Below are 13,855 nucleotides of genomic sequence, written 5' to 3' on the forward strand. Positions count from 1 at the left end.
GTAACTGAGAGCCATCTCAGACAATGGGGTGTCTGAACTACATTAACATACAGACCACAGCTGTTACAACAGGAGCAATTTCATTGACGTTAGGGGTGGTAAGTTGTAACAGGATAAAAGATTTGAGTTTAGGATGTTCGGGGTTCATTCTGACTCCAAAGATGCTTCATGTGCTTTGTCACTGCAATGCTGCTTTTCCATTGAGATCTTCAACGTTTTCACATTTTTTTCTTAAAATGGTTTTATTCTGGGCTGTGTTTCCAAAAAGCATCGTAAGTTGATCACATAGAGACCATTAGTGGCAATTGTTCTACGATCAACTTAAAATGCTTTTGGGAAACGCAACCCTGCTTAGTTTCTTTGGCATGGTTTTCCCTGTTTATGTCTGTTCTTTGTTTCAGTGATATATTTATTGTGTATATAAGCCTTCAGTTCTTGTTATTCTTTGTCCTGTGTCATAGTTGTATTGTGTACTCTCGTTGAATCTCCTGGTGTTCATTAAAGTCTCCTTGTTCCTGTCATTTTGTGTTACACGTCTTTATTGTTGGATTGCACTACACAGCCCTGTGACATTATAAAGCCACCCAAAATAAGAGACATTTCATTTATTTCCTCCCAAAAGAGTAAAAGTCAACAAACCCTTATTGTAGTACTTCTCAACTGTTATGACTCCAAGGCCCACTTTCTCAAAGATAATATTCAAAGGCCTTCATATATAAATGTTTCCATGCAGGTCCCCAGGAAAATTTCCATCCCAAAGCCGACTCAAAACCTGCCCAAACAGAATGATTCCCACAAAAGGGCCTTAAAAATAAAAGTTTAGTCAGTAATGTCTGTTGGGGAGCATCAAAATAAAGTGTTAGTTTAAGCAGACAGTCTACTAATCTAATGACTGGTAGTTCACATGTAGTTGCAGGTAGAATGTCTAAAGTGGACCATCAAAATAAAGTGTTACAGTGTATTTTGCAGTAAGTGTTTTTCAAATGAACAAAGGAGGTGGATTTTTTTGACTGCCTTTTATTTGGCACCCGCAGTAGATTCCTTAAGATTGACTTTGCTCTTTCCCATGTGACTGACACTTTCAGACTGCTTAATTGAGGATGGGCAATGCTTCATATGGATAATTCAACTACTCAAGTGAAGATAAACCACCCAATACATAATTTCAGGGCACAAAAAAGCCTGTTTTATTATTATTCAGAATTCCAGAGTTTATGAAGGTAATTCACAAACCTGAAATCCAAATATCCTTATTTTATTAACATTCCCTTACCATCCAAACATCACAACATTAATTTTCTTTTATGTCAAATGGAAGTTTCAGGTTGACTTTTACAGTTCATCTGACATTTCATCAGGCCTATATTTCTTATTATGATATTTTTGGTTGCTGGGTTCCCTGAATGTTCTGACTAAGCATTTTACGAGCTTTGAAAAGAAATCCACTAACAAAAGAGACCTATTCTGGGACATGTTCGTTCAAATCCTGAACTACTAATTTGTACAAAGCAGACTTTTACTTTCCCCCTGCACAGTATCTTAGAAAGGATTAAGTCTGAGAAAAGGTGATAGAGTTCGAAACAGTAGACGCGCTGGATTCAGGCTACACCTGCACAGGTTAAACAAAACAGGCACGGAAAAGAAATCCTTTGAATTGACAAACATGACACCTGATCCGTAGATCATCAGCCAGTCTGACTAAATGAGCTCTTGTAGACTGCTCCACCTGAAAAACGACATGTCAGTAACGTGATGCCTTACTTATATAATGCGTCTATTCAGTATGGGGCTGATGCAGGACTGAAGAGGATGCTCAAATACACCTGCTCCATCATACATTAGATACAACAATACATAGTTACCAGAGGTGCAACGGTTAGTCTAAACTACAAAACAGATCTTTAGACTAAAACTAAGTGGAAAAACAAAGATAAGTGGAGTAGACGACACAAACGAGCGGATCAGGGGCATTTATGAGAGGAGCATTTATCCCTGCAGACACTGATCCACAGCACCGGGAGGCAAGATGCCAGTCCAGATACCGGACGACACCGATTTCTTATCTTTCCGAGATCAATGTGAAAGTCAGGATGGCTGGGTCGCCCGTTATAATAAAGGAGGAGTGACGGTGTGGTGTCGAGACGAGGAATGCAAAACTGTGCAGAAACTCAAGGCAAGTGCGTTGCAATGCGGATACTAGTTTGTTTACACTCTTGGCTTTCAGTCCACAGGCATCCGCGTCTAAAATGTATAGTATATTTTGCGATATTAGGCTATATATCATCAGTGACGTTGAATAGTCATTGTCTGTATGAAAACAAAAAATGTTTCTGTGCAATTCGCTTTATCTTTCTTTGCGTAGTAAACAAAACCTTTGGATTCCCTCTTCACGAATGCAGTGTAATATGGTAGCTATGGCTATGGCAAGCTGTTTTAACATATAGGCCTATTCTTTAGAAGTAGCTTGCGTTACTTTTACTTTTTTAAATAGCCTTCTAATCTATTCAATTAGTCACTAGTAGGTCTAATTATTTATTAAATACCAGTACCTACTTTGTTACTAGTCCCAAATTGCACATGTTTGCCATTGAATTTAAATAGGCTCTGTGGTTCAGATATCCACTATATGATGATAATAAGAAATGTTTCTTGCAGTAAATCAGCATATGATTTCTGAAGTGTCATGTGACACTGAAGACTGGAGTAATAATGCTAAAAATTCAGCTTTGTCATCATAGAAATAAATTACAATTTGAAATAGATATAATAATATTTCACAATACGGTACAGGGGCACACCTGCACTTTTCACTACTCCCATTGTGTATGAATGCAGAAAAATATATGTTTGTATTGAACATTGATGGAGCAACAAATTTTTTTTTTTTTTTTTTAATCTTCTAAATGTATGAGGTGGTGAGGGGGGCCGTTTACCCCACACACAGGCAAAAGGCTCACCAGCATGGGGCACAAAGTATTTATACAAATACTTTAGCAAAAATAATGTTTTTAATAGCCTAATGGTCACCCTAAATTTGTTTAAAACAATCACTTTAGCAAAGTTTGTGCTATTTTCTGGTTATTTTGATGAATAAAATAATACATTTTTGTTCAATAAATACTGTCATTAAAATATGCTCTTTAAAATATATATATATATATATATATATATATATATATATATATATATATATATATATATATATATATATATATATATTTAAAGTAAAGATTCTGAAAGCATTGAATGAGATGCAATATTAAATTAATACAGCTTTACAGTAGTGACAAATTAATATGACATTTTATTATATGATTAATACCATATTTTTAAATGTGATGCTTTCATTATAAATATGGCGATTATCTCTAAAGTGGACACTCAACTTAATATATGACATTTCCCATCTGAATCTAACCATGTCATGTCAACAAATGGATTAGTCTGCCAGATATTGTGTTTATGCCTTTTGCCCCAACAGCAGGGGTGCCTTTTTAGCCAAATATTACTTTTACATATTCTTCCGTTATTGAAAAACTGTTGCTTTGATTAACTTAAAACTGAAAATCATCAACAGGACCTGTCTCAAAATATATTGAATAATTGTATTGATTCTCATTTGCTACGTAGCCTAAATCTGCTAAAAACATTACATATTAGATAAAATTAGCATAAAATCAATTGTGCGTTGCTGTTTGCGTTAGCCTCAAGGATCAGCCAAATTTTCACGTGCATCATCAAAAGCGGTTGTTAAGAAAAGTGCTGAGCTGAATGTTTTTGTGCCATCTAATGGTTTAAAAGAGAATAAAGTCGAATGTGGCCTTTGCCACCCTACTATTTTTTACTATATATACTATATACTTGATCAAGTAAATGCAGCCTTGGTGAGTATAATAAAATTCTTTCAAAATATTAAACAATCTTACTGTCCACAAACATTTGAATGAGACGGGTGTATATTATATCACTATTTCATATTTTTTGTTGCTGTAAATGAGCTAGTTTTTGATGATGTGGTTCAATTTGAATCAAGTATACTTGCTGTCAAACGTATGTGAAAGACTTACATTGCTTGTGGAACAGCAGTATATCAATGTGTGCTGTGACATTGCGTATACAGTATATATTATAAGCTTCTGAACAGTAGCTTTCCTCACAGACTCCAGAGCCTTTCCAGAGAAAATCTTAGAGAAACAAACAGAGATATGGTTATGGGCCATTTGCCCAGGGGAAACTCAGCGTACAGTGAAGCAGGCCAGGCCTGACTGCTTCATGATCCACAATCTCTGAGATGAAAGACTGGTCTCTCAGGAACAGACTGCACCCATGAGATGCGCTGAAAAATTAAGAGCGGAAAACTGTGGTAACAGCAGGCTCAGATGAGGAAACCTGAGCCCCTCCTGCTGTCTTACCAGAGTTTTTTCTGGTTTTTGTTTTGTTTTGTTTAGTTTTTTGTGTGTGTAAAAGAACTTCTGTTGACCTCTCTGACAATGACTAAAAGCCGTCCCAATGTGAGGACCTATGCATGAGGTCCGTTTCAGGCATTTGTGGGGAAATTATTTAGACTTGTTACGGCTGCAAAAATGAGAGGAGATGACAGACCTTCTTCAATAATTCACGCAGCTCTCCGGGGCACTGATGCGTTCTTTTCATGAATAATTGAGCTTTGTAGGCTTTGACGACATTCCATTCATAGAGACTAAATACAACTTGTTCCAAGGAACCCAATGGAAATGAGGAGGGACTGATCAAGCTGGGGTTGTAGGGGGTTGGGAATAAATTATTAAATGATGGCAGGGTAGAGTTGATTGAGTTACACGGTTACTTACGTCGCAGAGTCATACAATATCTGATCACATTGCATTTGATGTATTCATGCTTACCTGACCCTCCTCCCAACCCAGGCAGAGTTAAAGGATAAGGTGTCTACAGTATACCTGGAAAAAAACGGTTTCACTCGACACAGGCTACATGTAAGCTTGAAATACAAGGCCAACGTGTTTAAATTTAAAGCTCCACTGTATCTCTGTCTACTGAAGTTCCTTTTATACTCACTGTTTGCTGTGTCAACTTTTACTCTTTGTGACCTGACATGGCTGAGTCATGCAGAAAGCAGGGCTTTTAAAGATAAGGAAAGGAATATATCTATGTATAAATGGTAGCTGGCCTTTGTCAGCACAGTGAAATTCTTTCATTTTTCATCTGCCCCGGTAACAGAATGCATACAAAATCTGTCAGCACTTTATCACGGCAGCACCAGAGGGAAAACTACTGGAGATTTTTCACTGCTGAACACACTTTGTGAACGTTGTATTCGACTGCAATGGAAAAGTTCTTAAGATTTGAAAGAGTCAATGAGACGGTGTCTGTTTTTCCTCTTAGATGAGAATCGTGTGCAAGGACGTGACTGCAGAGACGCTCTACGACGTCTTGCACGACACAAGCTACCGGAAAAAATGGGACACCAACATGATCGACACTTTCGATATTGGAAGGCTGACAGTTAATGCAGATGTAGGATATTATTCCTGTGAGTCACTCCTTTGTCTCCGTGTCTGAACTCAGCACCAGTACACTTTTATTATTATTATTATTATTATTACGCACATAATTGTGCTTCCAATGAGTACAATGTTTGTTATGGGTGGCTTCAGTACATTTAATGATGAATAACCAACAGATAAACTGCAAAGATGAAATTCATTGGGTTGTTCATGGTCAAATTATTCTAATGCAGTGCTCTTTGGTATACTGTGCATGAATATCAGCAATAATGTAGATCATTTAAAGCAATAATACAAGAGGAAACAATTGCAAGAGAGTAATATTAATACTGCAATTCTAATATTGCCATTCTTAAAGCTTAAAAATAACATCTTATATATTACAAGTGTTAGACTTATTGTTTTCCATATGAAATGATGCATTGGTTAAAGTTTACCTTCTTGTCTTTTCATGATTTAACAGGACTCTAAATCTCGTCCTTGTTTTTACAGGGAAATGTCCAAGTCCATTGAAGAACAGAGACTTTGTCACCATGCGGTCATGGCTTCCTCTTGGCAATGACTATCTGATAATCAACTACTCTGTCAAACACCCGGTATGTCTGTGTTTGGTCTGGATTGTTAGGTCTGTAGAAGCTCTGATTTTATTAAACATTTTGGAACAGTCAACAATATAGTCCAGCACAGTGTGTCAGTTGGTATGTAGGTCAGCCTTCCAGGTCTTCAGTCGCTTGAAACAGAAGAGGCCAGATCAGTGACAAAAGTCTGACAGAGGTATCAAGCACACTGTCGGGTGACTGAATCCCCATTTTGTGATGAATTACATGTCTAGCGTCAACAGGCTTGTGTCTTCCTTTATTTTCTCTAAGTAAAATCTGCACAAGATGTTGATTTCTTGCTTTTAAAGCTGAAATAAATTCCTTAATTATGATTGGTTAGTCAAGCGAATACTGGCTGCCGACCATTGCCATGCTGTATATCCTTTCCTCCGGGTAAATGAAACCAGTGTTTCACACAAACATTTTCTGATGCTGTCTTATGTCTCAGTCTCAGACCTCTAACGATTTTAGTATTAATATTAACTGCAATATTGTTGCAGTGTTTGGCTTATTGCTAGATTGCGTCATTGTTTTGTACATTGTAGCAGATTATTTTCCAAAGGCTGGATTATACTACACAACTTTTAAAATCTGAACAGAACACTATAGTGTAAATGTTTATACAGAGAAAAGGCCTGTTCACACAAAGGACGGTAACTATAACGATATGATTCTAAAAAGAATAGTCCACACCAAAACTGTGGAATCACTTTCAAAATGATTTTTCCAGTCCATTTTTTGACATCCAATTAGAATACATTCCGCTTTAAAGAGCTTGAGCATTTAAAGGGATAGTTCACCCAAAAATTAAAATTCTGTAATTTATTCACCCTCATGTTGTTCCAAACCCGAAAGGCTTTTGTTCATCTTCAGAACACAAATGAAGATATTGTTGATGAAATCTGATAGCTTTCTGTACACTCCATAGCTATGCAACTGACACCTTGGCACTTCAAAAAGTTCATAAAGAGGTCGTAAAACTAATCCATATGAATTGAGTGGTTTAACATTAAACCATCAACTCACACATCAGTATGACACATAAAGTGTTACGCAGCACGTTTGAGCTTCCGCAAGAACCAATGAGGTTTGTTTTCGTGCGTCAAGCAGGTTCGTTTGAGCTTCTGTTAATGTACGCTGATCAATGTTTAAATGTGAATAAAAGTCTAAATGAAATCTGTTCGTCACATAAAGCGATCGTGTCTCTTCAGAAAATGTTGACTAAAACGCTCAATTCATATGGATTAGTTTTACGATCTCTTTATTAATTTTTAGAAGCACCAAAGTGGTAGTTGCGTAGCTGTCAATGGAGGGACAGACATCTATCAGATTTCATTAAAAAGATCTTCATTTGTGTTCCGGAGATGAATGAAAGTCTTAAAGGGTTAGTTCACCCAAAAATAAAAATTCTGTCATTAATTACTTACCCTCATGTCGTTCGACACCTGTAAGACCTCCGTTCATCTTCGGAACACAAATGAAGATATTTTAGTTGAAATCCGATGGCTCAGAAAGGCCTCCATTGGCACAATGCACTGTACACTCTCAAGACCCATAAAATGTACTAAAGATGTCGTTACAGTGGTTCTACAATAACTTTATAAAGCGATGAGAATAGTTTTTGTGCGCAAAAAAAACCTAAATAACGACTTATATAGTGATGACCGATTTCAAAACACTGCATCATGAAGCTTCGAAGCGTTATGAATCAGTGAGACGATTCAGCGGTTTGGATCGCCAAAGTCACGTGATTTCAGCAGTTTGGCGGTTTGACACGCGATACGAATCATGATTCGACTCGCTGATTCATAACGATTCGAAGCTTCATGATACCGTGTTTTGAAATCGGTCATCACTATATAAGTCGTCATTTAGGTTTTTTTTGCGCACAAAAACTATTCTCGTCGCTTCATAAAGTTATTGTAGAGGCACTGTAGTGAGATGGACTTTGTAACGACGTCTTTAGTACGTTTTATGGGTCTTGAGAGTGTAAAGTGCATTGTGCCAATGGAGGCCTTTCTGAGCCATCAGATTTCAACTAAAATATCTTCATTTGTGTTCCGAAGATGAACGGAGGTCTTACGGGTGTCGAACGACATGAGGGTAAGTAATTAATGACAGAATTTTCATTTTTGGGTGAATTATCCCTTTAAAGCAGCAGAGGGCGTACTGTAACTGCAGTGTGTACTTATAAACAGAACTACTGTATAAAGATAACTATAACGATAACTATATAAACGTCCACACTAGCGGGCAATATTGTTCTGTTTATTCTAAGCACCAATGCAGTTTTGTCATCTGCTGCTTTAAATGCTCGAGCTCTTTAAATTGTGGTGGATTCTGTTTACCTGTCACTGTTTTTATTGTTCTTCAGCTGGAATTCAGCATTCCAACGTTGTTGTTTATCTCTGCCGTTATCGTTGTATTTGTGATAAGGACTCTACTATTCTATATTTCACGTGTACGTAGTTATTTATTTGGTGCCTATATTAAGCCATATAATATGCTTCACGTTGGCGTTTATATCAAGTGGCGCTAATTGCAGAGTCAAATGACATCCAGCTCCACCTCTCTGGACACCATGGGTGGAGGGATAGAGTCATGGGTAGGATTAGGGTGTGGTTGAACCTTCTAGCTTCACCTATTACTCCCAAATTACATCCAGAGAGGGGGAGCTGGACTTCACGCTTCACCCATTGCTCTGCAGTCAGTAAGCCTCTCGTTTATTTTGCAGCAATGGCAGACTACTAAATACCTCAGCTGTTTAGGTCAAATAGTGGTCAGAGTGTTTGTATATTTTATCCATTCTTACAAATTTAAACATTCACTCATTCCCATGAAACTAAATTCTCATTGTTGCTATTTTTTCAGGAATACCCACCAAAGAAGGATTATGTCAGAGCCGTGTCGTTACTCACTGGGTACTTGATCCAATCCAATGGAGCAAACTGCTGTACTCTTTATTACTTGACGCAGGTGGATCCTCGAGGTGAACATTTCTAGTTCAGTATCATTTACGGAAAATAAATAAAGGCTTCACTTTTAAATATTAGTACGCTGGAGTCACAGTGACAGATCGCCTCTTCTTTTGGTGGAAAAGTACACCACGGACATGCTTGTTTACTTGACACTTACACTGTTTACAGTTTCAGGCCTGTAGAGTTGTTGCCGTATACAAGGACGTCATGTTTCATCATGATGTTGTCTGGCAAAAATGCATGTGTTTAGATTGAAAGTGAAGTTCATGCTGTTATTTTATGTAATGTCTTAAAGTCCTGGCCATCTCCATTTTTCTTCTCCATTCAAGTATGCTCATGTGCTGTACAGAGTGGGGAACCAGGGAGCCTTTAAAACTCCTACTTACACATATTTTATGAATTTGCTGATGTCATCTTTTCCATGCTGCTCTGAGCGATGGCTTTGATTATTAATGTCTTCCGTTGCTGTGATGCACCAGCTGTTTGTGACTTGTGGGACAGACACTTAGATTCGGTTTATTGCAGTTGTACAGTAGATTACAGGGACAGAGAGACAAAATTACAGTTTATACATTGTCTATGAAATGGGTTTATGACAGCCGGGATGCTGCTGTGTATTTAAAACACACAAAATGCACACTTTTTATTACATTAATGGTGAAATTTGTTCTCTCTGCATATTCTTCACAGCAGAATATATTGTTTTAAAACTTGATCTTGATATCTTTTCAGGTTCTTTACCCAAGTGGGTAGTGAACAGAGTCTCACAGTTTGTGGCACCAAAGGTAAGAGCTAAGTGCCTCGAAAGATAATATTTTCCTTTTACATATTTTTGAAAACAATTTATTTATATAATGTGTAAAATAAAATAACAGTTCAGCATTCTTTTTTTTAAAGAATGATACATACAGTACCATTCAAAACTTTGGGGTTGATAGGATTTTTTCAAATGTTTTTGAAAGAAGTGATATTGTGAAATATCATTGCAATATTGGGCGATAGTGTATGGCAAATTTTGGGGTTTTAGGGTTTTTAGCATTGTGGGGTCTTTTTAATGTTTTGAAACATGCTCACCAAGCATTTTTTAATAAAAAAATACACAGTAAAAACAGTGAAATATTACTACAGTGAAATTTGTGACCCTGGACCACAAAACCAGTTATAAGTAGTATTTGTGGCAATAGCCAAGTTGTATGGGTCAAAATTATTGATTTTTCTTTTCTTTCATTAGGATATTAAGTAAAGATCGTGTTCCATGGAGATATTTTGTAAATGTCCTCCCTTAAATATATATAACAAAATATTATTAGTTGTAATATGCATTGCTAAGGACTTTATTTGGACAACTTTAAAACTCAAAACCCAATATTTCGATTTTTTTGCACCCTCAGATTCCAGATTTTCAAATAGTTGTATCTCGACCTAATATTATCCTATCCTAACAAACCATACATCAATAGGAAGCGTATCTATTCAGCTTTCTGAATATTGTGGTCCAGGGTCACATATTATTAATATTAAAACGAACAGTTTTTTTAATTTGAATATAATTTAAAATCGAATTAATTCCTGTGAGGTCAAGTTACTATGCTGATTATTGTTTGCAGTACTCAACAGTCAAGCTCATGTTGGCAATAACAAATTTCAGTTTTCCTCTGCTGCCCTCTGGTGGTTGGAAATGTACACGTCACATAATGTTATGCTTAAAAATAAAAGAAACACATTAAATGCTTGGTCCAGATCTGTCAACTTTTTCTTTTCTCACAGGCCATGAAAAAGATTTACAAAGCCTGCCTAAAGTACCCAGAATGGAAGCGGAAACACGACCCTAATCTGAAGCCGTGGAGGTACCCGGAGCAGAACGCGCTGCCCTGCATCAGTGTAGCTGACCTGACAGTGCAGAGAGCAGATTCACTGGAGAACATCGATGAGAGCAGTGTGAGTGAGGAGAAGGCCCAGCACCACAGCGATTGTGATGATGAGACCTAAGATAACTCGCAGGGACTCTCCTTGTGTTCTGTGTGCATGTGAAAGTGAGTGTGTCTCATTCTCAGTTGAGGATGGTTCCCTTACGTTTATTCTATAAATCATACACTCCCTTCTTTGGATTGAACAACATAACAATATAGTGTTTTGCAGAGATTTAAAGGCCTCCATTCTAGCTGGTTGTATTAGACATGTTTAACTGATACTTTTTATAGTGTATGATGAACTCATTCAGTGTAAAATGTCTTACACAGTATCAATAAATACTCTGGAAGATTTCAGCTCACAATATGAATGTATTGTATCATTGCTACACTCTAAAAGGGTTAGTTCACCCAAAAAATTTAAATTCTGTTATTAATTACTCGCCCTCATGCCGTTCCAAACCTCTAAGACCTTCGTTCATCTTCGGAACACAAATGAAGACATTTTTGACGAAATCTGAGAGCTTGACTACTACTTCCAAGGCCCAAAAAGGTAGGAAAGACATTGTTAAAATAGTCCATGTGACTCCAGTGGTTCAACCTTAATTTTATGAAGCGATGAGAATACTTTTAGTGTGCAAAAAACAAACAAAAATAACAACTTGTTGCTCACGTGAACAGTGCCGGCCAATGGTAAGCCGGCATTCTGGAAACGCTGCACTGTTTACACTGTCAACAGCGTAAGAGTCTGACACAGGCTAGAAGAAATTGTTGAATAAAGTCGTTTTACACTGTGATTAGCTCCTCATTGAGATTGAATCAGATCAGCATCATATTTTGTCAGTCTAATCTTAAGGCCTTGGTGATGTTAAATTGTGAAGATCTTGAGTTTTCGCTGAAGGCCGTGTCTGGGACAGCCTGACAAAGTCTGATGTTTCACATGAAACAGGAAGCTGTTGTGTAACTCAGGCATTCAATGTCCAACTTGCCCCAAACTTCACACGTTTCATTCGCATATTAATTCATAGTAATAGCGCCAGTCACTGGCAACAGGAAGTGAAGTGTTTAACACTGTGATGCACTAGCAACATACCAAAATATGCAATTGAGTACTAAACATTCTAAAACATGCTAGCAACACTTAGCTGAGTGCTAAAGCATGCTATTATTGTCATGAAACAGGAAGTTGTTGTACCTCAAGCTTACAATGTCCAATCTGCCCTGGCCTGAAGATATCGAAACACCAAAATGTAGTTATAGTCATAGCGCCACCAGCTGGCAGTAGGAATAGTGGCAACTCAAGCATACAATGTCAAAAGTGCCCTGGCCTGAAGACATCTAAACACCAAAATGTAGTTATAGTCATAGCGCCACCAGCTGGCAGCAGGAATAGTGACAAATACAAATGACTGACATAGTCCTATTTTTAAATGCATATTGCCCACCATGCTCCAGCTTTTCCTAAAGCCACCGGGTGGCGATGGCAAGGGTCCTTTCATCGCTGCTTGCAGCTGTAATTAGGGCCCGAGCACCGATGGTGTGAGGACCCTATTGGATTTCGAAAGTTTATTATTCTTCTTCTTCTTCTTCTTCTTCTTCCGAATGAATCGCTTTTTTGGGGGCCTAAACACGCTCGAAAACTCACAAAACTTTCCACACGCATCCAAATTGGCGAAAATTTCCGTCTGTTATGGTATTCAGAATTAGGCGTGGCAAAATGGCTCGACAGCGCCACCTAACGTAGTGCCCCTCCCGCTACGTTTCACGTACAGCTATGAAATGCGGTATACACATGTAACAGTAGCCTGGCGTGGCCATACTCAATTCTAGTCAGAATATGAGTCTGGTACCGCTCCATTGAGCTTTGATTATGGGGCGTGTTTCAACCGAGCCAGGAAAGACCTCAATTGGATAGACCCACAACCAATCAGAGCAACGGAGCGACGCGTAACGTTAGTTGTCAAATGTCAACAGAACTCAACTGCACTGTGTTGCCAAGTCCGTGTTTTTCTCCATGTCCGCGGGTTGAAGCGACCCCAATTATGTGATTATATAAACCCAGGAATGCGAATTTTAGCAGGCAACCTTGCCAAAATAACATATTTTGCCAACCAAACGCCATTTTTTTCCGGAGAACCCCCCGGAAAGTTATTGTTTTGGGCTATAGTTTTGAATAGCAATTGTGCGCGACATTGCAAAAACACTTAGCAACCCTGTCTGCACGCACGCTGGATTAAGTAACGTTACAAGAAAAAGATGAGTGTAAACGATCTTTGCCAGTAATAAAATAATTTAAGGATACACAGAGTACTTACCAACACGATCATCGTTTCTGAGAGAACTAGTGAAGGTGAATGCATATACGAACAAGTTCTCCGTTTAGGATAAGAGCAAATTCAACCCAAGAGCCTTCGATGACGTGGATGATTACATTACTGTTGATCATCTGTCCATCATCGTCTAAAGCCCGCCCTGACAATTTCATTGGTCCGAACAGTTTCTGTTCGGGCATAATTACTCCTCTATGGAGCGAGTCCAGACCGAATTGCCCGAGCAAAATTTTTTGTGGGCGGGGCTAAATTCGGCTGGCATCCAGGCTAATGTAACAGCCCAATACCTACAAAAAAGTCTCTACATGCAAAATCTGAAAACCAACAGGAAGTCAGATATTTTAAATTTTTTGTTGCAAAATGTGCCATTTCCAGACGTTGTACTTTAACGAACTCCTCCTAGAGATTTAATCAGATCAACATCATATTTGGTCAGTCTAATCTAAAGGCCTTTGCGACGTTAAATTGCGAAGATCTTGAGTTTTCCCTGAAGGGCGTGTCCGTGGCGGCCTCGCAAAATCTGATGTTTCGCCA

General features: G+C 38.1%; 1 protein-coding gene across 1 annotated transcript; it reads left to right on the forward strand.

Moving 5' to 3' along the window:
• Nucleotides 1–1,585: 1,585 nt before the first annotated feature.
• On the forward strand, nucleotides 1,586–11,354 carry stard15 (StAR-related lipid transfer (START) domain containing 15). The gene is made up of 6 exons (XM_079838544.1): nucleotides 1,586–2,173; nucleotides 5,383–5,530; nucleotides 5,997–6,100; nucleotides 8,975–9,092; nucleotides 9,814–9,866; nucleotides 10,849–11,354. Exons 1-6 carry the CDS (start codon nucleotides 2,027–2,029, stop codon nucleotides 11,068–11,070), a joined length of 792 nt encoding a protein of 263 aa, XP_079694670.1. The 5' UTR covers nucleotides 1,586–2,026; the 3' UTR covers nucleotides 11,071–11,354.
• The last annotated feature ends 2,501 nt before the right edge of the window (nucleotides 11,355–13,855 follow it).

Source organism: Gobio gobio (assembly GCF_949357685.1).
Source record: "Gobio gobio genome assembly, chromosome: 16".
Lineage (NCBI taxonomy): Eukaryota > Metazoa > Chordata > Actinopteri > Cypriniformes > Gobionidae > Gobio > Gobio gobio.